The sequence below is a fragment of the Rousettus aegyptiacus genome, unplaced genomic scaffold (genome assembly GCF_014176215.1).
Source record: "Rousettus aegyptiacus isolate mRouAeg1 unplaced genomic scaffold, mRouAeg1.p scaffold_m13_p_8, whole genome shotgun sequence".
Lineage (NCBI taxonomy): Eukaryota > Metazoa > Chordata > Mammalia > Chiroptera > Pteropodidae > Rousettus > Rousettus aegyptiacus.
This window is the reverse complement of record NW_023416311.1, coordinates 11,224,255-11,251,506: the sequence shown is the minus strand read 5'-3', so window position 1 is coordinate 11,251,506 and position 27,252 is coordinate 11,224,255. Positions and strand designations below refer to the sequence as shown.

Here is a 27,252-nt window from a genome sequence, read left to right as displayed (position 1 = left end):
TAAGACTGATTACAAATCCTCATAAAATGCTCATTATGCTACCAAAAAAATGTTCTTAAGAATAGTCTGTTAGAGAGAAAGTAATGCTGCTGCTAAGAATTGTGGGTTTCTGTCTAATTATGTGTAAATTATCTGCGTGGAATCTCAAATGTTTAGTGATAAACAGTTTTATGCTTCCCAGCAAAGTATCTAGTTTGTGAGGCAATATAATCAAAAGCAGCTTGTGTGCAGTGAATTGTCGATGGTATAACTTTGCATTCTTTTCAAGTTATCCTTATGGAAGGAATTGAGAATGTCTGCAGTCCTTTAAGGAAAGCAAATGTAATATTCTGCAGTTTTGGGGGGGAAAAAGGGAAAAAAGATAATTGATCCTTTGACTGTACTGCTGTTCTGCTCTCAGAAGGAACATTAAAAAGTTAGATTTCTTAAGAAATGCAATTAACCGACTTTTATTTAATGATTTTTTCCCCTCAAGTTATTTATCCTGGAGGAATGGTGTCTGTTGGTTAGTAACAGAGATGAGGATGGATTATTGAGAAGCAAAATATCATGATATTCACCTGCAATGCATATATATAGTTACTCAGAGAAAAACCCCGTGCGGTTTAGTCTCAGATGCCCCACCCCATCTCCCGGAGGGATGGTTAATCCTCCTTTCAGCCACCGGATGGATGCTGGCCCCAGAACGAAGGCCAACGAGACATGAGAGAGTCAGGATTATTACACTAGTCCCTGCAGCTAGTGGTCATTGTAACCAGCACAATCCGAATAGTCAGGTAAATATATGTGTTTAAATCTAGATGCTCACTAGTTCTTGGCCTTAACAGCAAGATTCCTTAAACGCTCAAGAAGTTTGAGAGAGGTCTGCTAGGGCCAGGACCCATCCAAAAATCATAGTCTCGAGACTTCCTTGGGCAAAGAGTAGTCAAGATATTTCATTAACATCCCCATGGAAGACATGGGGATAGTAGCCAAGATGAAACGTGTTCGAGAACCCGGTGTAGCCGTCCTTCTAGAAGCATTCCTATTTCAAAAGAAGAGGACCAGCTTCAGGAAAAAAAAGAATTTCAGCTGCTAGGGGGAGGCAATGATGGAGAAGAGCCAAGATTAAGGCAGATGAAGATTTCAATGACGAGAGTGAAGAATTCTTCGCTGTTTTTTTTTTTTTTTTTTTTTTTTACCTGTGGTCAACACAGATTAACGTTAGCATAACCTGTCATGCGATTCACTGCATTGGGAGCTAAAAAGGATTGCTAAATGTGTCATGGTGGCGTCTGGTTCTGCTTAGTTTCTAAAACCCTAAGATAAATTCCATGGACACGGTTTTAAGTTAGAAGTGGTTGATGCGGTTGGTGATTCTTGTTCTATTGATTCGACCAGTTGCCCAGTGGCAAATGTGGGCCTATTTCACACACCTTTTAACTAGATTTGCAAATACATCAGCTAAATAGGCAAATGTTCTCAAATTAATACTTAAAGAGAGACTGAACCCAAGTCAACATCTTTAGATGTCAAAGACCTAAATTTGCCCCAGAATGAAATGTCCGCATAAAGTCTCATCTATATATATTTGACATTTACAAACCATGAGATGTTGAACATTTTGGAGGCAAACCATTTATTTAGATGATCGAGTAAATATATTTCTTTGAATCATATAGATTTGTTCTATATTATTAGCATATCCTTTTAAGGGAGTTCATTTATACCTTTATAGTTTATTATAAGTTCACTATGACTACTTTTGAATATATTTGTTTCATATACTTTCATTTGTCTGATTTTCTATCCTTCATTATCTGGATTCAGTTTGTTTTTAAGTCTTCAATTCACATCTGAAGGTCTAAAGAAATTTTATTTTTTCTTTTTAGTAAAAACGTATTACAAATCACCAACTCATGATACATTCACTTTGAACTTAAAATATTATTTGTTTAAAAAATTGCAATAAAACCTGAAATGTACACTAATAGTCATTCTGAAGATTAAAGCTGCCAATGAATTATGCAGTGGGGCCAAGGCTGTCTTGTTCTCAGACTAAATTTATCTCATGGAAAGGGAATTATACTGACCAAGGTTAGAGAGCAGAGATAGTTAAAGTTGTTTTCTTCTTTTTTTTTTCCCTTTAAAAACATTTGGTTATGGTTCTCTTAGGAGCTGGATTTTAAAATGTAAAATACTGACGAAGAACTGATAAAAAGTCCTATTTTCTCTGATTATAAATGTGGCATAGGTTTCTAGAGATTCTCTCTCTCTTTTTTTTTTCCTCTTTTTTTTTTTATGTGTTTTCTCTTTCCTTTTCTCTCTTTCCTTTTCTTAAACATGGATCTTTGGCCATGGGGGACCCCGTGCTGGGCATTTAACTTCTCTGACTTACACAGAGGAAGCTTCAGTGTAATAGAAATAAATGCTGCATTTTCTCTGTACATAACATGTCACTTGGGCAAAGTGATACAATGTCTCTTCGGTAAAACCGAAATGCGAATTTCTCGAAAATGTCTTGTTTTCAGTTAATGATATTTTCTGCTTTTCACCAGGTGGTCTCTTTGGGGGTTTGTCCTTGAATTCATTTCTCTGTGTGTGCAGCAAGCTTTCTATTATTCGTTTATCCAGCAGACATTTGCTGAGTTCCTGTCACACGCAGGCCTGAGCCACATGGTTGGGTTTTCAGTGGCCAGCCCAGCCCAGCCCTGTCCTGTGGTATCCACCTTCTTCAGAGTGGTAAATGGGTGCTTAAGACGCAGATATAGGAAGGTATGATAAAATGTGTCATGATGAGGGCAATCCTAGGGATAAAAATGAGGTGTTAAGGGAAGACAGAAGAGAGGTGGTCTGGGATGGAGGTGGGGCGAGAGACTGGCTGACTGTGTTCAGGTTCGTTTGCTTAGTGGGCGTGATGTAAGACGCCAGCTCATCCTCAGGTCATCTGACCTGAACCAGCTCCTCCCACCCCCAGATGGCTCAGAGTTCATCGTTCTGGGATGTGAAACCCCTCAAGGAAAAGCAGCTTCCGGAAATGGCCAAGCCTTTCCATCCTCCCTTTGAAACTAGCCACCCCTGATGACTCACAGAGCTGAGAGGGAAATTGATCATCAACTCATTATAATCCCCGTGGGGCAAGAGCTTTGAGAGGCCCCTGGGCCTAGTGAGAGGAGATCCATGGCCGAGGCTGGGACCACGCTGGTAGAAGCTGGCGTGTTTGCTGGCCGCAGAGCTGACCCGGTGTTGGGGGTCGTGAGGGTGCTTGGTTCGCTGCATGGCTGGACCTTCATTCTGAGGACACGTCTACCATGGAAAGACAGCTGTCTTTGCAATCCAAGCCCTGGGTTTGACGTCTACGACCACAGAGCACAAAGTTTGGGTCCTCTGCAAACACAGGAAAAACACAGCGCTTACCTTGACTTGACTTTACTTAGCTCTCCTCCTCTTTCATGCACCCTCGCCTTCCTTATGAAACGGACACACTTCCGTTTCAGGAACTTAGGTCACTTCCCCAGCTGGGCAATGCCAGTGTCTGCTTAGAATCAGGCGTCTGCCTGCGGCATGGTCCTTCTGTGCCACCCGTGGCTCCTAGGAATAGTAGGAGTGGGCCATCCCCGTCCCGCCCTCCCAGAAGCTGCATCCTTACTCAATTTTTCTTTATCGCATCTTCTGAGACTAAGACACTTAGTAATGTTATTATTGCCTCCTGGGGCCACCCAGAACATTCCAGAAGTAAGACAGCGTCTTCTCTGGCTTTCACCTGTATCTGCTCATCTCATCAGGTCATTTTATCAAAGTCAGTGAAACTTGCCCTTTTCAGCGTGCAGTTCTGCACGTTTTGGCAAATGCCTGCAGTGACATAAAGACCACCGCCATCAGGATATGGTACATAATCATCATTCTGAAAAGTTCCCAGGGTCTGTTTGGGGTCAGTCCTTACCCCCAGAATCCCCAGCAATCACCAGTCCCCTTTCTGTTCCTCTAGTTTTGCCTTTGCTAGAATGTCGAATAAATGGAATCATAAGTAGGTAGCTTTTGAGCGCGACTTCTTTCCCTCCATGTAATGAATGTGAGGTTCATCTATGCAGTTGTGTCTACCAACCGTTCATTCTTCTCTTTTATTGCTAGGTAGCATTCTATCGTAGGAATGCACCGCAGTTCATCTGTTCAACAGTCGGAGGATCTTCAGGTCGTCTCCAGTTTGTGCTGATTATGGCAAAGTTGCTATAAACACATGTGTGCAGGTGTTTCTGGGGATATAAGATTTCTGTTCTCTTGGGTAAATATCCGGAAGTGGCATTGCTGGGTCGAAGAGCCAGTGTACATTGCAGGGTGGTTCTTTTTAGGGGAGATGGTGGACGTAGGCAGAGTTTCGATGTTGAATCCTAGCCCTGGCACTTCCTAGATTCGCGACCTCGCGTAGATTGATTGTCTGAGCCTCGCTTTCCTGCGGCAGAAGCCATGGCAAAAAGCTAGCAGCTCCCACACAGGGTTAGGGCGCTCACTCGTCCTCCGGCGCAGGCTCCGTGCAGCGGACGCCCCCTTTCTGCAGTGCTTCTGTTTGTTCCCCGAGCAGGCACCCCCTTCTGCACATCCCTGCCACACACTCTTTCCTTTCCTGGAACACTTTGCCACCCACTTTTCTCCTCGCCAGCTCCTGATCCTTCACTTGCCCAATGAAATGACACCTCTTCAGAAAACTCTTCCCTCGCCCTTAGTCTAAATCCAGCCCCTTGCTATGTATAGTTCCCTTAAATATATATATATTTAAACCCCGTTCTTTTCCTTTATAGCATTTATCACAACTGGGCTTATAAAATTAACAACTATATGATTTATTTTCTAATGGATTTTTTTTTTAAATCGAGATCATCATAGAGTCACATACAGGTGTGAGAAATGATATCTAGAGATCTCACTTAATGGCGGAATTTGGCAAAATTATTGTACAGCATCACAACATTGAAATTGATAGGATCCATTGATCTTATTCAGATTTCCTGTTTTACTTGCATTAGTGTGTGTGTGTGTGTGTGTGTGTGTGTGTGTGTGTGTGTAAAGGGTATATTTAATTCCATGCAATCTTATCACAGGTGTAGATTTATGACTTTGCCACCATGGCCAGGAGCCAGAGCGATTCCATCACCATAGGATTTTTTCATTTTCCCTTTTATAACCACTCACACCTCACTCCCAACCTCCAACAATTCCTAACTCCTGGCAAACACTAATCTGTTCTTTATTTTTAAAGTGGAATTATTTTAAGTTATTTAAAACATTAATCTGTTCTCCATTTAGACATTTCAAGAATAATCTGTTCTTCATTTAGACATTTCAAAAATGGAACTCTGTAGTACATAACCTTTTGGAGTTGTTGGATTTTTTTTTTCCCTCCAGCATAGTTCCCTGGTGATTCATCCAAGCTGTTGTGTTTACCAGCAATTCCTTTTCTTTGCTGAATAGTATTCCATGGTATGGCTATACCACCATCTGTTTAACCATTCACCTGTGGAAGGACATCTGGACTGATGTCTGTTTGTAGCTATTATAAATAAAACTTCACACACAGATTTTTGTGTGAATATAGTTTCCATTCCTCTGGGATAAATGTTCAGGAGTGAAATTGCTGGGACATTAGTTTTATAAGAAACCAATTGAATTGATTTTTTAAAAGCTGTCTCTGCCTGTGGATGTTAAGTTCCATCAGAGTAAACAGGCTGAGTTTTGTTCGTTTGTTTACTTGATTGTATCTAATCTCTGCATATGGGGGACATTGTACAATGCTTAGAACATAACTTACTGTTCCATAAATATGTATACATGACTTAAATGAGGAATGAACGAGTGAGCACATGGATAAAAGTTTTGGCATAGAGATTAAGTAAAACGATGCGCGTAAATCATTTTTAGAATGCTTAGCACGGAAAAACCTCTCCTAGTAGGTACATGTTTTCTCAGCATTAGCATTATCAGATAGGCTTTTGAGTAAGAGGGAACGTGGTTTAACTGTCATACCCTTCCGCCTGCAGCCTCACACGAGCATCGTGTAGCTTCACAGGATTCCAAGAGTCTCAGTTCTTGCATCACTCCATTTCCTTAAAGAAAACCCCATCTTGCACATAGGCTCAAAAGTGGCAGGATGGGAATTTGGGATCATAATTTAGAGAAGATCCTGCTTCCGTGGTGAATCGACATGGCTACTTTCTCTGTTGAAAATGAGCACAGGCAATAAATGGTAGGAGTCCTTGGGCTGTCAGGGTGGTGGTGCCGAACAGATTAACTTTGTCCCAGGGTCTTCATGGTCTGAGTGTGTGAAATAAGCATTAGCGAAGCCAATGGAGACAGTGCCGCACTTAATAGAGAGAGAAAATTAGTAATTCTCATTTGCCTGAGGAAAGCTCAGGTCTCCGTAATGTCTTGATCTATGTACTAAGAGCCAGTAAAGACAAGCAGCCTTCATAATAAAAATAGAAATGAGGTTTTCTTGACAAAAAGTGCCACCAGAATGATAAGCTGTCACACAGGACCTGGAGAGGCAAGAAAGAAACTTTTTTGGTGACTGTAATTAAGCTTATGTGGTGTGCAACAGTCCTAAGGACTATGCAAGAGTGTTCTTTGCCTCTTTCTAGAATCTCTGTGAAACTATTTCCAACTGGATGGGATGGTGAGGAGGTCAAAGTTCATTCCCAGCAGACCACGCCTCCACTTTCTTCCCCTCCAGGTGAGACTCTGACCTGCCTATGACAGGGAAGGAGGTGTTTTCACTCCTTGACTTGGGTCACTTAAAAAAAGAAGAAAAAAAAAAACAGGAAGAAGAAAGGGAAACTTCCTTTTCTTTATTATGAAGCCACTCCTTGTTTATTAATATAAACTTGGTTAATACATATTTATAATTTAAAAAAAAAAGTAAGAAGAGTCACCGGGCAGTCTTAAGAATATTATGATCTTTTGGATGTTTTCTTGAAGCTTTAGCGGTATCTGGGTGGACTTAGATCTAAAAGGAGATACACTCAGGAGTGGGGAGCTTGAATTAGAGATGCAGACTGATTTTACACACATGAGATTCGACCATGTGAATTTGGATTTCTTTGTTACTCCTTCATTTCATATGCATTTCTCTGCTTTATAAATTATTCTTCTCTAGTGGTATTTCCAAAACTGAGGGATGTAGTCCCAATGGAATGAGCAGTAAACTGATCTTTTGTATGGCTGGTTGTTTGACCAAAAATCAAAATCAAACCCCATGTGCATTTGCTGGCTGAGATCATCTTTCTCACGCTCTGAGGAAGGAAAGGGGAGGCACAGTTACTTAGGCCCCCCTCAGGCATTGGGTCCAGACCTGAGCCTGGGTTTCCATGACAACAGAGCGAACCCATGGTGGTTTCAGATACCCACAGGGGTCTCGGGGAGGCAGCCTCTACCTGAACCGAGGTTTGCGATTTTGTAATTCGATTTAATTTATGAGGAAAGAACCAAGTCTCAGAGAACTCATATCAATTGTTCAACTTTCAGAAATTCTGTTTTAAAATCCGTTTTCAGGAGTGTGTTATGTAATAAAGTAGACGACCGGAGGCGAGGAGGTCCCGCCCACCGTCGTGAGGGCCTGAGGGCACGGATTTGCAAGTCGTCTTCTTCCACCCTCAGTTTCCTCATTTATAAAATGAGAGGGGTCAGATTGCCTTCCTTATGGGGTCTGGGAAGAGAAAATGGGATGACGAATGTCAAACACGGGGCAGAGCACCTGGTACAGAGCAAACGTTTGACCATTCTTCGCTTCGCTATTATGTTTTTATGACATTTCTTGGAATTGTGTGGATCCACAATGACTGTGTGGAAAAAAAGAGTATTGTAATGGCTTGGCGACGAGAGGCGAGGAGGGTCGGAGAAAGGGAGCGGGGAGCCTGCTGAGAATCCGAGCTTTATTAGAGGAAGTATCAGCATGCTGGATTTTGGTGTTTCACTAAAGAGGTCGTAAATTATTAACATCCCCTAGAGTAACCAGGAAGACAGTGGTGTCAGCTCCTGCTTCCTACACAAGAGAGGCTCCCTAGAGATGTCCGTGGCCCAGTTATGAGCTGGGCGAGCCAGGGGAGTCACGGTGGTGACAGCAATTCCAATTGGTTCCTTAGCTGGAAGCATTAGAGTTAGGAGAGAAGGGCGGAGCAGTCAACTAGCAATGGGCTTTCCTACAAAAGACAAAAAGAATGGCTCCGCTTCCCACCAGCTCGAGGGAATGGAGCTGTCTTTCCCACGAGGCTGATGTATATTGCCTTCCTCTTGAGTTCATAACCAACGACCACCGTATCACCATTATCAACACCACCACCGTCATCATCATCATCATCATCGCCAACATCACCACCACTGCCACCATCGTCATCACTACTGTCACCCGTGCCCAAAACAATGCCCCCAGCACCAGTGCCTTTATCATCACCATCACCATCATCATCATCATCATCATCATCATCATCATCACCACCACCACCACCACCGCCGCCGCCACCACCATGAAGCTATGAAGCAAACATGCCTAGTTCACTGACTAGATGCCACGGATTACACTAAGCAATTTATACCTATAGTTCCGTGTTACTCAAATTATGAAAAAACAATACTCATGCTTTTTTAAATTGATAAACGAGGAACTCATGACTGAGGAAGTTTAAATAACTTGCCAAAAATCACCCAGCTTGTGCAAAACAGGTCCAAGGTTCAGAACCAGGCGATCTTCCTCTCTAGCCCTTACCATCATCCACTTCATTGTTGAGAGGACAGTATGAGGTTAGGGTGAACGCTGCAGCCCCGAAACGTGCCCTTTTTTTTATTCTCCGTGAGTGGGTAAACCTATAATCTGGGCCTCACAGTGTCACATAGTAAACCAGTGGTTCTCAAATATATATGTACATTTACTCCAGCAGAAACCCTTTTATAAATAAATTCCACACGAAACTGCATTTATAAAAGAAATGAAAGGGGCAGAATAGAGAGGAATTTTGTAAATTAAAATGTGAGACATTTATTAAAAGCTAATTAGTGAGAAAATAAGGCTATTTTGATGAATACTAATTTTGGAATTGGGTGTATGTTGTTTTCAATTAGTCTTATAGTTCAATTCACTTGAGTATTTGAATCTGTTGCATAATATTGAAAAAATGATGATTCACATGCCGATACAGGGTTGCAAAAGATAACTTTTTCTTCAATTAGAGGACCTAAATATATCTGGTTAATATAGAACGGAAGTTCCGTCTCCTGCTCTGTATCTCCAGGATCAGCACCATGTTTGGTACAGAGAAGGCATGCAAGATGTAGCTGATGAGTGAATGAGTGAATGAGTGAGTGAGTGAATGAATGAATGAATGAATGAGTGAGAATGACATGGATCTCAGAAGTGTGGAGGTAGAGGAGGACTTATCTTGACATTTCCAAGTTTTCTCATCTGGTCAACGGATATTTAACAAGCATCTGCTGCTGACAGCAGGGGATGGGGATACGACATGGACAGGAAACAGTTCTCCTGGAATGGTTGTGCGCCGGTGTGCAAAGGACGGGGAGGCAGGAGATGGGCGGGAAACAGGCAGGGGACTCACCGTCAACACCGGCTGTCTCATTTACGTGCAGGCGCTATCATCCTCAACTCCACCTCGACATTACAGACATACACAGGTGCACGCTTCTTCATTCTGAGATTATTTATTTAATTCCGCACCGGGTGTCCTGGGATTTGTACGTCCATATCGTTAAAGCAGTTTGAGCCCAAGAACGTGTATTTGGAGATGTATTACTATGCACTGAGCGTAAGCAATTACAAGACTAGGTACGAGGTGACCGGAATCTGGAGAGAGGGAAATGCCTTAAAAGGAGGGCCGGTTATGTTGTAAGCTCTGACTACGGTGCCCTCATCGGTGGGAGGGGGCCGCTGATGGCTTTTGAGTGGACGATTGACGAGTCTGGCTTTGTCAATTTAAAGTTATCCTATAGAATCAATGTATGTACGGTGTGCATTGGGAGGGACAGGTACTAAGAGCGAAAAGAATCAATGAGGGGAGCATAGCTTTCTTTATTTTTATGTTTAAATCTGAGCCTGAGAGAATAATGCCATGGACTGGGACAGCGGCAGTGGATAATCGAGGGGTTTCATCGTTGGAAGATTGGAGAGTTAAACACGATATGACTATTGGGAGCAGCAAAAGGTGGTGTCAAGGGCGAATGTTGAGGTTTCAAGGTTAAGTAAATGGAAAGGAGGTACTTCCATTAACAACAACAAAAAAGCGATACCTTAGGGGATGAGAAGCATGTTCAAATGCTTTATTTGGGGGGATGTTACAAGTAGGGGTGGGACCTTCGCACTGAGATGCGTGGGAGCGTGTTTGAGGCGCACGATCGTTCTGGAGAAGGAGCTGTGAGGGGAGGTCAGGGCTGCGCGTGTGATGAGGCTCCCGTGGGGAGCCAGATGCAGTGGTTCCCAACCACTGCCGCATCCCAGGTGTGCAGAGAGTATCACAGCGAGTGGTCGTACAAGGGGACGACGATTGTGACGCAAGAGCTACGAGACCCCACAAAGCACAAGATGCCACCAAGCTGGACGATACGTTTATGGAGCACTCAAGAACTCTGCCACACGCATGTACTTTGGAAGGTGCAGCCAGGGCAAACCAGTTTTTCCCTTACACACCACTGTGCTGGAAGAATGTCCAATGATTCTGTCCAAAACCAAGTGAAGAAAAAGCTTTTTTTTTTTTTTTAATAGTAGACATAATGAAACATCTTTTGGAGAGTACTATTTTGGTTTAGGAAAATGGCTTGATGCAAACTTGGGTAAGAAGGCAGACCCCCCAAGGGAACAGAGACAGTTGACGCCAGCTTTCAAGGAGCAAGAAACATGGGACAAAGGGGTGGGGGTGAGAATGAGTTCTCTAGCTCCCAGGAGGAAGGGGAAGAGAACATAGAAGCGTGGCAGAGAAGGCCTGGGACCAGGAAAGTCTCATCAAAGTCAGCGGTGGTTAGAATAGCCGAATGTCATCTACAAGGATGGGATGCACATAGATCCTTCTAGAATCCTGTTTAAGATGGGAAGCACTTCCATGTTCTCTCATGCTTAACCTTCCACAGTCTTCACATCCACCATGTGCCCTATGAAAGTGGCTGTGTTGCAGAATGTGGTGAGGGGCTGAGCTTCACGTGTGGGTCTCATGTTGGAGCCAGACACAGGGAATATAAAATCCTTAGCTAATGGGTCCGAAGAGGCTGCGTGAGTGTGAGGTGCCCATAACTGGGGGTGACAATCTGGGGACTAAAACTTGGAATTCCAGAGATGGTGTGTTCGAAGAGCTTCCGATAAGATTTTTGAGAACCAGTGTCTGATCCATTTGCAACGTAACCTTCTAAATTTTGCAGACTAAACTAAGCTAGTTTTGTTTTGAGCCCTTACACCCTTCCTGGTTCACCGTCAACAATCACCAACCAGCCCTTGAAGGTGAACCAGTAATGTCAGCGGTTGAGAATCCCTGTGGTGGCTCTTGTCTGCATGCCGAGACAGGACCTTGGGCAGGTCAAGGTCAAAGGGGATTAACCCAGGGCTTGAGATGTTGGAGGTGAAGTACTTTTTAGTAGGAGATGCTTGAGGGTGACTCAGGTCACACAAACATAAATATTTCTCAGCATTTATGGGGGGTCAAAGAACCCCGCAGCCATGCTTGTGAGAGAGGAAAAAAATAGAATCTTCTGCAGACTTTGTTTGCCTTCAAATTTGCTCAAGTTCCACCCAGAACGTCGCAACACAGAGTGGGCGGGGTGTGGAGGCTTCCCAAAGTAGACCTCCCCACCCACTGCCTTGTTCATTAGGAGAAATCACCACTTAGCTGTTTCTGTCTCTGCCGCCTACCGTCCTTTGTCCCACGCTCTTACATTCTGTCCTGTGCACTGGAAACGGGCTCCCACCCTCTCAAGTGCCAAACTTGCACTCTTCCTTATCCTCACCTCCTGTAACCTATCGTTTCGGGAAAGCGCTGGAAACTTCAGGTATTTGCTGGCTCTGGATGTTTTTAAACTGGCGTGTCTCGGGTCTCTCCTGAGAGGTGTCAGTTGGCTCCGCTGAGAGAACACTGTCTCTATAAGTTGTCACTTTTGCCAGGGATGGTGATGGGGGCGGGGATGTTGGCAGATGAGAGTGGAGGCAGAGTCTTTAGCGTCTTTACTTTTGAAGAGCACGCGGGTGGGGTGAGACTTGCCCCTCCTGTAAGCAAGTAGGGACTTTCCAAGTAGGAAAATTTCAGGCTGTAAAATTAGGTGGCCAGGGTCAGTGATAGATTTCCACAAGAGGAAATTTTGTAGCTGAATTGATGTAGAGTAATGCTTCAGAGAAGTGCTTGCCAGGTTTAGATATTGCAAACAATGATGAATAGAATGATGATGATTTTGTAGTCAGCATCTCTGCTGCTACTGGCCTAGCATGGTGATGGAAAAGATGCTTTCCAGCTTTTTGTTCAACAAACCTCATGGAAAACACTGCCGGGTTTCTTATTTGCGGGACAAGATGTGTATTGCTAGCAGCCTCAGTTTCTTCTTCTGTAAATTGGGGCTATGAAAACCTACCTTACAGGGTTTTCATCACCAAATATATCTATGAGTTTCAGCCATGCTGGCTGGAGACAAAGTCTCTTTACGTGTGTTACCCTCATCTGTTTTGGAAAAAAAATCTAGCGAAGGACGCAAGCTAACATTTAGTGGGGTAAGCCTGGTGAAGAATTTAGTTGACAAGGACGAAAGTTTGTGTTCATTTGGTTCATGAGCAAGGTTAAATAAATTCTGTGTACTGAGGACGCAGGGCAGAACGGCATTTTTGTATAAAATTTCTCAAAAAAAAAAAATTGCATTTGGAGCGGGTCGTTCCATAAATGTATTGACTCTGTCGGTGTCATTCTTAGGGGGAGAAGAAGAGGAATCCATATTTCATCAACTGGGCAGGAACTGAGAATAAAAATCATTCGCAATAATAGTTGCTAATACGCACTGAGTGGCTACGGGGCGACAAACACCAATCTCGGAATTTATACGTATTGCATTATTTTATCTTTTAACAACTTAATTAGAGAGGCCAAATTAGTATTTTGTCTTAGAAGGAAAGTGATGTTTTTAGGGCTTGTAACGCCATAAGCATTTAATAGCAGCTGTGGAAGGGTATGAAGCAGAGACTTCACCCCCAAGCAGCGAGACCCCAAAAGACGTATGGCCCTCCACGCAGTATTCTACACGCCCTCATGTGAGCAGGAAAGAGTTCCCAAAGCCTCCATCACAGCCGTCCTATTTCAGGGGGCCTTGAATGTGTCATGGAGGAAAATGAATAAATCCTGGTCAGCCTGTAAATTCGACTCCCCCGACCTTCACCAAGCCTCTCCCATGTGAAAGGTCTGCTTCTTCAGGGAACTCGGAAATGAGAAAGGCATTTGATCTGCTTTGCCGCGGGGGACCTGTGGGGGCGAAGAGGGTAAGATTCCGGCCTCATGAGTGTAAGTGCGTGGTCACTGTTTTCAAGAATCCCCACGACGGCTGACAGGTATCGCTGATTCTCGTATGCCAGCGCCTGTGCTGAGAAGCTCTTTTCGTTCATTATCTCGCTGCTTCCCAAACGGAGAGCCACAGATTCATCCAATTCCATAATGACGTTTCAACAGACTGCCGCTAAATGAGAAAATTAAGGGCAATTTAGTGAAAATTTTAATAGACCGAAATTTAATCAATTTGAAGGGCTGTCCTTTATTTTGAGATTATGTCCTTCTTTTTGGTACAAAATGCCCTTTCTGTTATGAAATGATGATGATAGCAGATGGTGTGTGTGAGTGTGTGTGTGCGTGTGTGTGCGCGTGTGCGTGTGTGTGACGATACTAACTTGGCCAAAAAAAAATTAAATGTCATTAATTTCATGCCATCCCTTTATTGTTTTTAAACTGTAATTCTAATAGTTCATGAAGTAGGAGAAAAAAAAATCCAAGTATCATTGCAGTTCTATAAGGGAGCTATTATTAGCCCTATTTTAAAGATAAAAATCCCGAGGCCCAGAGTGGTTAGTTCATATGCCCATATTGACATATCTTGCAAATAGCAAATCCTGGATGTAAATTCAAGTTGTGTGTTTCTGTAGACCTGGAATACCTTGATGGTGAGCATGCCGATGCTGTAGTCCATGTGTGATGGTCCAAGTTAGTATGTACACGTGCACACGCACGCACGCACACACACACGCGCGCACACACACACACACACACAGATTGTAGGTTCTTGTTGTTTGGGGTTAGTTACGTTTGTTTTCCACATAGGAAATTTTATTATGTGTGCTCTGAAACTTCTTAAAGATCTTTCCTGGAGAGTTTTCTGAGGGAGACACACAGAAGCACCTTGTTCTGTTCAGCTGTGTTGTAAGTGTGTGCCAGAGCGTGTTTGACGACTGCCCTATTGCTTTTGCAAGCTGTGCTGGAAAGACTATCCTGGCCTGTAGCTCTGTGCCCATCTCAGGTGTTCTCCAGGACAGGTATCTAGAAGTGCAATAATTAGGGTGAAAAATATGCGTATTTTAAATTCAGATTGCTGAGTGTCAAGCTCCGTTCCTGAACCTCACCAGTTTTGAGTCTCACCATCTGCATTTGAAACTACCCATCATCCACCACATCAATTCTGGATCACACCGGTAGGCATTTTACTTATTTAATTAGTTGATTTTATTTTTCACTGATGTCGATCTTGTGGATGAAAGATCACGTCAAAATGTTCTAAACGACCAATATAATTTCGAAAAGAGCTTTTGTGGTGGGAGCCAGTCGTGAACTGGGCGTTGCTTGTACCTATTCTTTCCGTCTGGGTCTTAACCTGGACTCAGAAAGCTAGTGGAGTTTGGGGGTCCTTGACACAGAAGCAGCCTCTAATCCGCAGCTTTAGTCCTGCCAGTATGTGCAAAGTGCTGGTCTCTGAAGGTATGGAATGGGTTCTGCCCGAGCCGTAGCTCGTTACTCTGAAACGGGAACACTGTGCTCTTCCAAGAGCAGCTGAGTCCTCCGCCTCCCAACTCTGTGCCTTGGAGTGAGCAGGTCTTTGCCAGGAGAACTGTGTCTGACAAGTAGAGTTCCCGTGGGGTAGCTCAGAGGGACCATTGAGGGCCGAGACCTCATTCTAGAGGCCAAGGGGACAGCTTAACATACAGAGAGACAAAATAAAGTCAAAATGTTAAGAACCTTGGGATCCTTGGGTTCCTTGAGCAGAAAGGGACAACAAGAGGTCAAGGTCATTTGGTCCAAATCCTTGTTGTATATATTCATCCATCCATCCATCCATCCATCCATCCATCCATCCATCCATCCATCCAACATTTTCTCAGTGCCTACTATATGTCGGATAGTGTATTAAATCCTGTACTCCAAGTAGTTAAAGCTACCGGTGAGATTCTTTCCAATTTTTAGTCATTAGAAGTGCCAGACTTCCCACCACCACTCTCGGTGGACTGACCCAGGAGAGTGCCAGAATTAATATATTAGACAAATCTGAGGCTCGGCAATCAGGTTGGAAGGGGGGAGGGTGCAGAAGGCTTTTCTCGAAGCTGAGGATGCGTTTGCAGAGCCAGCATACTTTCTACAGCGTTTACTGCGAACACCTGCCCGATCTTCCTTATCTCAGGGGTCCCCGTCATCCTGTTCCTCCTCTTATTTCTTCCACAGCACTCATCATTTTCTGTAGTCTGTACAGTTTACTTCTTATCTTTGTTTTCTGGCCCCTGCCCCAAGAATGTGAGCTCTATCACGTCAGAAATCTTTGCCTTCCCCCAATAAAACAGCCCTAGGGACCAGAACTGTGGCTGGAAGGTAATCAACATTAACTGAGCATCGTCTGGGGTTTCAACAAGTCGGTGACACCAACTGCTTGTGATGGAGACAGTAAACAATACCGTTCTGTACAGATACTTCCATCCTCACCCTACCGAAGACTGAGAACAGGTAGCTGCCCATATCGAAATTTGAAAGTAAGAGTAGCACACTTCTAAGCCACTCCTCAGAGCTGCTCTGAGGCAAGTCCCATAGTAAAATCTTCCTTCAGCCTAAACGTCTACCTTTTTGACAGCATTGGGAAGCCATAATAAAAAAAAATTATAAAAGGGAGTGAAGAAAAACAGCAACGAAAACAATTTTCTGTATTCATTTAAATAGCTGGGAAATTCGAGTGAAGCAAAAGTTACAAACACTTCTATGGGTCAAATTAAAACGGGAGCAGTGGCCTTCTGCCTAAGGAAGTGTCCTTTGGAGGTGGCATCGTTTACTGCAGGTTTTCCGGCACTCTTTCTGCTCCCTACTGGGCATGCACAAACATTCAATTAAGGGTCCTTGACTATGCACGCGATCTATACACCCAAGTGATTTTGAGTGCCCAGGGACTCTTTGGGGAGAGAGAGAGAGAGAGAAGGGCATTTTCTCCTTACTTCTCCCATTTATTGATGAGGAAGAATCATTTGGGAGCTAGCAGCATTGATGTGACTCTTTCTCAGTCTCTGTTGAGATAGAATTTAAATTCATCATCCCCAGATGCTGCCAGCAGGCTGGCAGAGTTTTGTCATTGAGTGAGCCATCATTGCAGAGAGGGCGTTATCCCTTGACCTGGGGTCATCCAATGCTCAGTTCGCGAATAACGTGCCCTGATATTATTAGCCCCCGTAAAATCTTCCCTGCCCAATCTTGCGTGGGGTTGCCTTGTGGGTGGGGTGCCTACTTGCCTCTGTGCATTATTGTGTTTGCACGCACTTGTGCAGCAACGCTGGGACTTGACTGTTTAGAGAATGGAGGCTGGCCCCCAATCATTTTGAGGTGCATTTAGAAGGTCTGGATCACATTGTCTCACTTGGCAGACTTCCAATGCACCTGACTGCGAAAACCTAAGTTTAAACAGGAATCTGAGACACGATCGCAAAATGGGTCTGTAGGAATCCAGTCACCCCTGAGGGTTTACAACTTTGGGGAAAAAATAGACTAGAAAACCAGGATTGACTCAGGGCAGCCAAGAGCAGTTATTGGCTCCTTACATAATGTATTTGTTTTTCATTAAACCATTCAGATAAGGTCTTATTAAAGTGCCATGTATTATTTATCGTGTTTCTTATGAAAATGAGCTGTAGGGAAAATTCTGTCCTCTTTTTGGGGGCATTTGGAGGGTGTTTTCAGTGCCAGCGAGAAAAGAGAGGGAGAGTAAGGTCTGGAAAGGCAGAAGCTTCGAACTTTTATTCCATCTGTGTTTTCTGGAGTGGCTTTCCCTTTGATTCTGTAAATTGCAAAATTAAAAAAAAAAAATGAATGACAGGCAGAAAGTAAGAAAAGAAGAAACATTTTATCTGTAAATCAGACCTTGTCTGTTGAATGTGCTTTCTGAGACCACATATAGAGCAAGAATTTTTTCAAACTAACCCTTGCCCCACCCCTTCCCCCAAAACCCAGCATAAAATACGAGCCTGTGCTTCCCTAACCCCCTGTATCAACAACTTTCGCTCATGTTTAAACATGGTACTGTGTGCAGGTCCCTGGGGAATGGAGAAACTGATTTTGCCAGGTGAAGAGTAGAAAGCCTCAAGCCACCTGGTCAGGGCCTAGCGCTTGCCGTAGTGAAGACTTTATAGATATTGATGGTGTTTCCGAACAGAACGACAAGAAATGGAGCTGCAGAATCATTAATTTCCTTTTCTTCAGAAAGCATTCTGATGAGCCTGCAAAGTGAGTGGTGCCTTGCGAGCCGATGGCTCCGTTCAGGAGCTGCGATTTGGCTAGGAGTGTTCCCTGCGAGCCTCACAGAGGGGTCAGCGGGGGACGCCCCTGGTGGCCAGTCCCCGATTCCTGCCCTAAGTGCTCCTTCCTCAGTGTGAACCCAGCATGTCGGGAGTCTCTGTCCTGCAAGGCGGTGGTAAGCCACGCAGCCGAGTTGCTTGCAGAGGACCAAACCTCTGAAAAAGATACTGTTCAGACAGACTCCTCCTCTGAAAAAGAAAAAGAAAATCCGATCACTGGGTCAAAATCTGTATCACAAAATATGGCATTATCCCTGATCATGATTTTACTGCTGCCAAAAATGTGCTTTTTTTTTCTTGTGAGTACCAAGATGTGTTAGAGTCTTAATATTTTCTTTTGATTTTCAGATCACATCCTATTTTATTGCATAAGGACTAACGAAATCTACTAATGAATAATTATTACTTCATAAAGTAAAGGGGAGGGGGTAGACCCTTCTGCAAGAGTAGAATGCTAATTTGGCCAAGGAGGGCTGGCCAGGCAAGAAAGAAAAAAATTAAATAAACCATTGTCATTTGTTCGCCGCAGCCCATAGAGTAATCTCTTATCAGACACGGACTTCCCCTCCCTGTGCATTTATAATCTGAGAAGAGCGGGGATTCTAGGCTGAGAGAAGCCCCCCCCCCCCCACCTTGCATTCACCCGGAGTGGCGTGTTAGTCCAACAGGCTTCATTTGCACACCAACCCGAGCGGCTTCTCCTACTCAGCGGCTGGGGGCTGGTTGGTGTGCTGGCTGCCGCCAGCCCAGCTGAAGCAAGGCACCCAGGGAAATCTGTGCCCCAAACGCCTGGTGGGGGCCCCCAGAAACCACCATGCCTCGGGCACCAGCAGCCCCTGCTTCCGGTGGTGGCCCCAGTCCCTAGCCTCGTCCCAGCAGTTTACGAGGGAGAATCCCATTTCTGTGTTTATTTGCCAAGGAGTTAGGCAAACAAACCGCCACCCAAATCTGAGACTCTGGGTCCCAGCTGGGCAATCACATGAATCGTCCAGCTCGCCCCGCACGCTGGCGAGGTGGGGCGCTCGCTCGCTGCCTCCCCCGCCCCCGTGGAGATTTTTAGCAGACACAGTTTGAATTTTGGTGAGTCGTTTAAAAAAAAAAAAAAAGAGGCAAAGGGGAGGGAAAAAGAAAAAAAATTTTTAAATCCAACCTTGCCTTGGACCCATTTGACAAATGAGGAGGCACGCAGCATCAGGACCAACGGAGTGAGCCTCGGTGAGAGTCAAAAATTCTCTCTCTCTCTCTCTCTCTCTCTCTCTCTCTCTCTCTCTCTCTCTCTCTCTCTCTCTCTTTCTCTCTCTCCTTCTCTCTCTCCCTTTCTCTCCCTCTCCTCCTTTCTCCTCCTCCCTCTCTCTCACTCTTAGCTCTATACACCCCTCCCCAACTCAGCATCTACAGGAGGGCAGCCACCCCCTCTACCTTTCATAGAAGTTGCCTTTGCTTGGTCTTGTCATCTTCGCGGGGGGCGTGGAGCCGGGGTACCTGCCACTTTGAGGGGCATCAGAAAGCAGGCCCCAGAAACACACACACACACACACACACACACACACACACGATTCGGCCACGAAGGAAAGGGAATAGTTAGTTTCCTGACCCTCTCAAGTGTCTTAGTTGGAGGCAGAGGAACACTGGGATCTAGCAAACCCGAAGGGAAGGAGAGCGAGGGAGGGAGGGAGGGAGGGAGGGAGAGACGCGGGGTGCGGCGGGGGGGAGGGAGAGAGAGAAAGAGAGAGAGAGAAGAAGAGAGACGGCCACGGGGTTTGACTTAGATAATCAGCAAAATTAAAAAGGAGAAAAAAAAAATTTGTAGCGACCAGGCAGAGATCGCGTGATTGCATGCGAGCGTGCCCACTCGTGCTCCGCGGGCGCCAGCGAGACAAAATGCAGCATCCTCTGACGGGGGCCACCTGCGTGGCGCTCCCCAACGTGGGCATGTGTCCCCAGCTCTCGTGTGCCTTGACTTTTATGTACTTACAGCAGGTAAGGCGCGCGGCTTTCCTTGATGGCGGCTTTTCGGGCTCACGGACTCGGTCCGCGCATCGCTGGGCTGCGCTTCGGGAGGGTGTCCGGGAGGGGGGCTCGCGCGCTTGGACGGGAGGAGGGGTGCACCGGAGCCCCTAGTTCCCCGAGGGTCCCTCATACCCCCGTGCCCGACTGTTTTTGCGCCTCTGTGACGACTTCGAATGCCTGCTTTTCCGAGCTTCGGTGCCTGGAGTTTAACATTGCAAACTGTCCTCGCCATGCGAGCATCTTTCTGGTTGCCAGCGCGTCGCCGCTCCGGTGGCGGCGGCGGGCGGTGGCGACGATCTGAGTCTCACCCCTCGGATGCTAAGAGTTTGGATCTTTGCAGAGGCATTCGGGCGACTGGAGTTTTAATTCAGCGGCTTTTAATAAGGAGCGAAAAATTGCATATGTATATGTGTGTGTGTGTGTGTGTGCGTGTGTGTGTGTGTGCGTGCATGCTCAGTATTTGCTTTCTCAAGTTTGTCTGGGTTGGTGCTATAATCAGTCGCTTTTGGAACCAGAGCCTTTGGGTTTCTGGAGAGTCGGCCCCAGAATCTGCCTCCAAACTCCCTGGCAATGCTGTGATGAAGGCGAGCTGTTTAAGATGCTGTCTTTGTTGCTATGTGTAAAGGCTTTCCCCCCACTCCCTCCTCCACTCTCCCTTAATGGTCTTGCTGTGGGATTCTGTGTTTATTTTCCATTCTGTGTACATTTCAGAATTTTCATTGTGTTTCTTCTCTCTCTTTCTCTGGGTGTTTCCCTCGGACCTTCTCTGTCTCTCTTTTCTCCTTTACTAGGAGAGCTTCCGCCTAAGTTGGTTCCTGGGTTTGGGGAACAGCTCAAAATCCCCTGGGGAGGGGGTGGGCGACATGCCCAGCTTTCTCTTGCTGGGCAGGGGTTGTGGATGTGACCAGCGGGGTTAGGAGGATTTTGTCATGCAGAGGGGAGTTCTTTTCCGTCCTGGGCTCGCCATCCTGCTGTTTGAAGAGTTAACAGTGATTGTAGTCATTTTAACTGTTTTTCGATGGACTCCTTTCAGGAGTGCCATTTGTTAAGTATGTGTGGTGGTGGTCTACTTAAACTTCCTTTACAAGCGATCAGGGGGCCCTCCTCCTAAGACCCTCAATGTCAGTCTGTATTGGAGGCATATATGTAGCCATACAACGTAGAGACTCTGTTTTGAACATTTGGGTAATTTGTGAGGAGGTTAGTTGCCTCCAGAAAATACATCTTAGCCATATTTTCTGTTGCAAGTCTTTTTGAGAACAGCCTTTTTGTGTGTGTGTTGTTTAAAGATCTTGGGAACGAATTGGTATATCCTTTTAGATAGTACTTTATTTCATTTCACACTAAGTAAATTATGCAAGGAGACCTTTCCCAAAAGCCTATCGGCAACATACAATTCATCTGCTGCTTCCATTTCTGTGCCTTTTTGTGAGTGCCTGTGTGTGTGTGTGTGTGTGTGTGTGTGTGTGTATGTGTGTGTGTGTGTTTAGACCATTTACCCACTGGAAGAGTATCCTAATGAGCATTTCTACAGATGCTAAGCCTCAGTTGAATTGAATCTGATTATTAATATGAGTTGATCTTTTGCATCCTAAATTCATTTATTTCGTGTTATTTATTTAATCCATTAGAACAGCATCACCTAACAAGTAGAATGCTGTAGGGACTCAGTGTTCTCACAGTTTCTTTATGCATTATTCTTTTTAAGTGATGCTTCCTTCTTCTAGATTGGTTAGATTGGTTTGCCCATTTGGGCACAACTTAGGAAAGAAGGCAGTGACTCTGAATGGGAGGTTATTCTTGCCATGAAAAGGACAAGCGTATAGGATAAATGCAGGAGTTCTCAGCATCTGCCAGACAGTCTCTCCCAGGAGGAAAAAAAAAAAAAAAAAAAAACACTCTCACTCTGGAAGGGGAGACTCACCGAGAACATCGGCAGCCATAACAAATATTTAGAAGTGGCTAAATCAGCATCGTGGTCCCCTCTGAAGACAGATGGAGGTGGGTTTCGACGTGGGCTACGGAATGCGCTCCCCTCTTGAAAGGGCACGGCAGGCTCCGAGTGGAGCTGTTGAGAAAACGATGCTGTGCCACAATGTCAGAATGCGGTGTGCGCGCGTGTGCGCGCGTGTATTTTCCCGGAGTTTCACTAAATGCCTGAGGTATAGTACAAGCAGACGTTTCTTTCTGCCTGCCACGTGAAGAATCAGGTTTGCTAGCCACACTGCCCACCCTTCTTAAAAGGCTTCCTATCAGCGCGGGGAGAACCACACCTGCAGGTCATCTCACCGAGCCACCGCTGTCACGATAGTTTGTAGAGCAGTCTCATGTCATTGCTTTCGTTTAACAGTCCCGACAAGTGGCTGATGAAAGGGGTGAAATAGTTCACTTCGGTTGCCACAAACCGCTTGCTGATACAATCTCGACACTGTTTCTCTATACGGGGCCACCGTGCTTTCCATCTGCTACTACTCTATATTCTATCTCTAATTTTGTTGATCAGAGGGCTAACCTGAACTCTCAGAGTAGGTTGATCAAGCGCGTGAATCAGGCAGCATCTCTGATTAATGACATCTCTTTTTGAAACCTATAGCATTTTGTGATCAACATATTTCAGGGGTCTTTGTCATTCAGACTGCCAATTACATAAGAGATTAATTAAGACACAACTATCTTGTTTTGGAGCCTTTAGCATTCTGGTTTATAAATGCACAAACTCTGATCAAGGGCCACCGAGTCTTCACTGAGATATAATTTCCTGGAATGAAGTTTCACTGGTGCTTATTTCTCATCTAATGTCTAAGGAAAATTACTTCATCATTTGCTTTCTTTGCCTCAGCCCTGACAGCCAACCTTTCTTCTTAAACCCTCCCAGATTTGTTCCTAAGACAACTCATAAAAACAAAAATCAGCTGGGAAACCTCGGCATCTGAATCTACTCTGAATGACCACGTGAAAACAACACAATCCTTTTGCCACAAGGAACTTATTTATTTAGGCCAAAGAAGAGGCTACTCTGGTGCTTAAATTCTTTGCCTTAATCCATTTCGTGTATTCATATTTCCCAGGGACTCTACCTTAGATAGGTATTTTCCTACAGTTCTGATTCCTTTTTCCCCCTCTTTCTTTTAACATCCTTTCTTTTAACATCGGAGGTATTACGAGGGTTTGGAATTGCAAGGTGGGATAACGTTGCATGGTCCAATCCTTTGGCACCTAGATACCGAATCCAGTGATGTCACCACATGCGTATGTCCAGGTGTGAGTGTGCACACATCTGTATCCCTCTGGTATGCAGTATGCATCTTATGGTTGAAGGCCTTTCTCAGATGGAAGGGACAGGCTTCGATCTCGCTGTCCAGGGAAGGTCCCTGTTCTGGCTTCTGTTCTGAACACACCGCGGAGGTTTTATTCAGGGTCATCTTGGCTGGTGAATCGTCTTCTTCCAGGTGAACATCAAACTCACAGGGATCTCTCCAGAGTTCCAAAGTGGCACCTCTGTAAACATTCTTGCCTCCAGGGGGATTTCTGAATACAAATTCAGATTTGAGAGTTTGCGATGAAGAAGGTCCAAAGAGAAATGTGTTTTGTTTCCCTCAGAGAGAAAAATAGAAAATGGACAAACAGACACACACACATATAATGCAAAAATCTAGAGATTCTCGATGCCCATGCTAAGTCATAGGGAGCACACCGAAGCGCATCCATCACATGGGAAGTTCTGGCGAGGCCACGGACAGCGCTGACAAGATTTGTTTTCCCACGCACACGGTGTGCTGGGTTTTCCCCAGAGTTATGATTCACACTAATTTCTAACCCCCTGAAGGAGCAGACATAGCATATTAACTCAGGTTTCCCTGTTTCTAAGCCCCCATCAGTGTCTCCCAGAACCCTTCTAAGAAAGCTTCTCGTCTGTCAGATCCTATCCACTCAGAACCTTTTTATCAGCCTGAATTCAAAAACAAGCCCAATGCTTAAAATCCACATTAACAGGGGAGGGGAAGACAAGGAGCGCTAACGTTAGCCATGCCACTGTCAATATCCGAGGATTGGTCATTTTTCCCACTTAATGATGATCCATGTGGTTTGTTTTAAATAGTGAAGTGGTTTGTACAAAGGGTAATTCCTGGTAAATGAAGCCATTGCTCACTGTGGATTCTTCAGATCGAAAGCAATTGAACTGAAACCTGCATATCCACCCTGTCTGTCTTTAATTAGACAGCGGCGCTCGGTGCAGGCGCCCCGGGAAGATGATGGGAAGATGGGCTCCCACACGTTGGCTGTAGGAGCGGGGGTCGCCCCTGTGCACCCGCCGCGGTTATAAATTTGGGAGACGTTAGGTAGGCCATAACGATTATGGCTGCGTCGACAAGTTCAATTCTCATTCCAGTTACTTTCCCGTGTGCTGCTCAGTCTGATGATTTATAGGGGACCAAATGGCATTTTATCACCTTCTTTCTTCCTGGCTTAATCCCGTGTTGATTTATTAGATTGTGCTGTGGATTGGGTGTAGTCAATAGTGTCAATAACGCAGAAAAGAATCAGGGTAGATTATCTTCATGTCTGAATTGTTTTAAGAACTGTAAGTGGCCTGAATGAGGACGTTCCCAGGCCCGGGTGACTGTCGGACAGAACCCAGGTCCCTCTGTCTCTAAATCGGTTCATTAACCAACCTTCCCGGTGGCTCCGATTTTCCAAGTCAAGGAGAGAAGGCATCAATGACTGGGCATCTCTGGGTCCGACAAGGCTCGTATTTTGGGTGGGCTGGGGTTCGTCCTGCGTTTCTCCCATTTCAGGAATCTGTGGGGAGGGCGGGCCTTGACGACAGAGTTACTTGGCTTGCCTCTGACTCCAGATTATTTAATCCGTGACAGTCGTGAGCATCTGTTAGTCCACAGACCGAGCCCTGTGCCACTCGCCAGCTCGGCCCGCCATTTCGTGGCGGTTTCTGTGCGGGAACATAGGACCGGCCACTTCTGCCTTTGCCGAGCACAGGATGCCCCTGTTATCAGTGCTCGGGCGCCATCTGCTTCCCTTACAGCCGGCCCTTGAGTAACTGTCCAGTAGCTGATGGACTGAGGGTAGACACCCTTTTTATTTTTTTCGGGTTTTCTGATTCATTTAACCAGGCTCTCTGCCGCAAGAGGAAACATAATGCTTGTTTATTCATATTGGCCCGGTAAAAAAAAAAAAAAAAAACAGTGTAGTTTGTCAGGCAAATAATAGTCTTCTGGAAGAGAAAGAAATTGCAGCATTGTAAACAAAAATCGGGTCGGTGTGTCTGTGCCTAAGGAGGCTGGGACACACGCAGGAGGTGCCATCCTGTGAATGAGACAGGGCTGACAGAGTGTGGGCGTAATTGCCCCATCTGCAGACACCTTTCTAATGGACTAGGAGAGGTGTCCCAGTGTGCTGTTTAATTCAATTAAGTAAAGCAAAGAAAGTTCTATTCATCGATAAAGTTTCCTATTTCCGGCAGCTGTTCAAGAGAACTTTGCAGGGCTGAGCATTGGCCTGTGGCTATCTGCGTGATGTGGCTTGTCCCATGGAGAGGGGCTGTGTGGAATGAGGTCAACTCTCACACACAATAGCTCAGGAGGGCCCTGGCCCTGGCCCCTCCACCATGCTGAGTGCAAGTGAGTTGGGGATTTGAGCAACAAACCTGCGAGCTGTATGTTCAGAGAGAAACTGCGGCAGAAGACACTTTCTGAAGGATCCCCAAATGCAATCTCTGGGCCTGGCATAGGGTTAGGAAAAAGCTTATAGGGTCGGAACTTTACGGCCACTGAAAGTATTTGGGGAAAAGGGATTTGGATGCTTTTTCTGATTCCAGCATACCACAGCCCTGATTGATTGGTCCTGGCTGAAAAAGAGCAAAAACTGCTGCTTTTTATGGCCTGGGATCTCACTTCTGAGCCCTCTCTTAATTTGCACTTCTTATATTTGTTAAGCACCAGACAGTGTACAGAGCATCTTTGCTTTGCTTTTTTCTGACCTCCTAGACTATGAGCAACATGAGGGCAGAGACTTCTCTACCCACAATGCCTAGAATAAGTCTCATACATAGCAACTGTTTAATAAAAAAACAGTTGGAGCATGAATGAACGAATGAATGAATGGATACATTTGGACTTTCCAGAACCTTAGAAGCAAGCAGAGGCAATAATGCTACCCCATTTTACAGATTTATGTGATCACGCATTCCATCACTTATTCTTTCTTTTATTTTGTCATGCAAAAAAAAAAAAAATTGTTTCCAGGCATTGAGAATATTGTAGCACATCTGTCAGAAAAGGTCCCATGGAGCTGACCTTCCACTAAGAGAAGAAGAGATGATGCAAAAGTTAGTGAACCAAGAAGATATTTTCAGAGTGAGGGCCACGCGGGGATAGGGTGCTAGGATAACGGATTAGTGGGTGGTTGTTGTTCGCCGGGCTTCGTCTGATGGATGGGTCAGTGTGGATCTCACCAAGGAGGTGATGATTTTTCTGGCCTCAGAATAAGGGAGCATTAGGCATGTGGAGAGTTGAGAAAGATGTTTCAAGAATGGGGAAGGGAAGTGCATACTCCTCATCCACCAAAGAGGGTGTCCGAGGCCAAGAGACGTAGGGACACCGTAAGCAGTGGAATTGGCTTCCACGTTGTGTTAGCTCCTGTGGGTTGTCCTCTAGGGCCATATTGGAAAGGAGAAAAGATGGAAATGAATGCTCTTTGAACAAATGAGAGAAGACTATTCTCGAGTCGTGGAGAGACCCAGGAGTCTTTGGAGATAGAAGTTTGGGGGCCAGCAGTGGAGGGAAGTTTTCGATGGGGGCCTTAAGAAAAACGCCAAGAGTCCTGTTGATACCTGCTGTCAGAACCTCATCAAGGTGCTCATACGATGGGCTTATTACATTGGAAACCGCGAATGGGGTCCACCATTTCGCTGATTTCAGGCATTCAAGCATCCGCTCCCTAATTTTTACTAATTCACTCATCATCGCAGTCGAGATCCACTTAATATCTTTAGAATTCACTTATATTTTGAACTTAAAGGTAGATTCGCCTGAACCCACATAAATAAATAAGTGTCACAGAACCACAGCTGCAATATTATGTTTTTCCCCAAAAATATATCGAAATAAATATTTATTCACATGCTCGTTCCTTCATTCCATGTTTATCAAACTCCTATTAGGTGCCAGCTGCTCTTCCAGACTTTCTCCGTAAGCGACAGTCTCTGTCCTCATGGAGGGCCATTAGATTGTTCACCCCGGTGCCATCTCGTGACCATCAATGTAGTACCACGGTTTGGGAAGCGTTGGCTGGGTCCATTGGGTTCCTGGGGATCTGCTTCCTCGTCTGGCATGGAATCCGTCATTCTTCCTCTGACCCATTTTGCCAAGAGCAAGACTCTAATTCTCTGCTCCGCGTTTCCCCTTCTGCCCTCTGGGTAGGCAGCCATGGGG

The 27,252-nt window shown here is 45.1% G+C and overlaps 1 protein-coding gene across 28 annotated transcripts in view; it reads left to right on the top strand.

Annotated features, from left to right (window-relative positions):
* RBFOX1 (RNA binding fox-1 homolog 1) overlaps positions 1-27,252 on the top strand; it is a 1,358,182-nt gene that overhangs the window by 976,746 nt on the left and 354,184 nt on the right. Inside the window, exon 1 of one of the 28 annotated variants that reach the window (XM_036226174.1) lies at positions 1,761-19,009. The exons of 26 other annotated variants lie outside the window; for them this stretch is intronic. Coding sequence is in view for 1 of the 2 variants with exons in the window: in XM_036226150.1 (XP_036082043.1) it covers positions 19,631-19,774 (144 nt within the window). In the remaining variant the exon portion in view is untranslated. Of the gene's footprint in view, positions 1-1,760; positions 19,010-19,528; positions 19,775-27,252 lie in introns of those variants that run through there. One more of the 28 variants, XM_036226150.1, reaches the window with a different exon arrangement.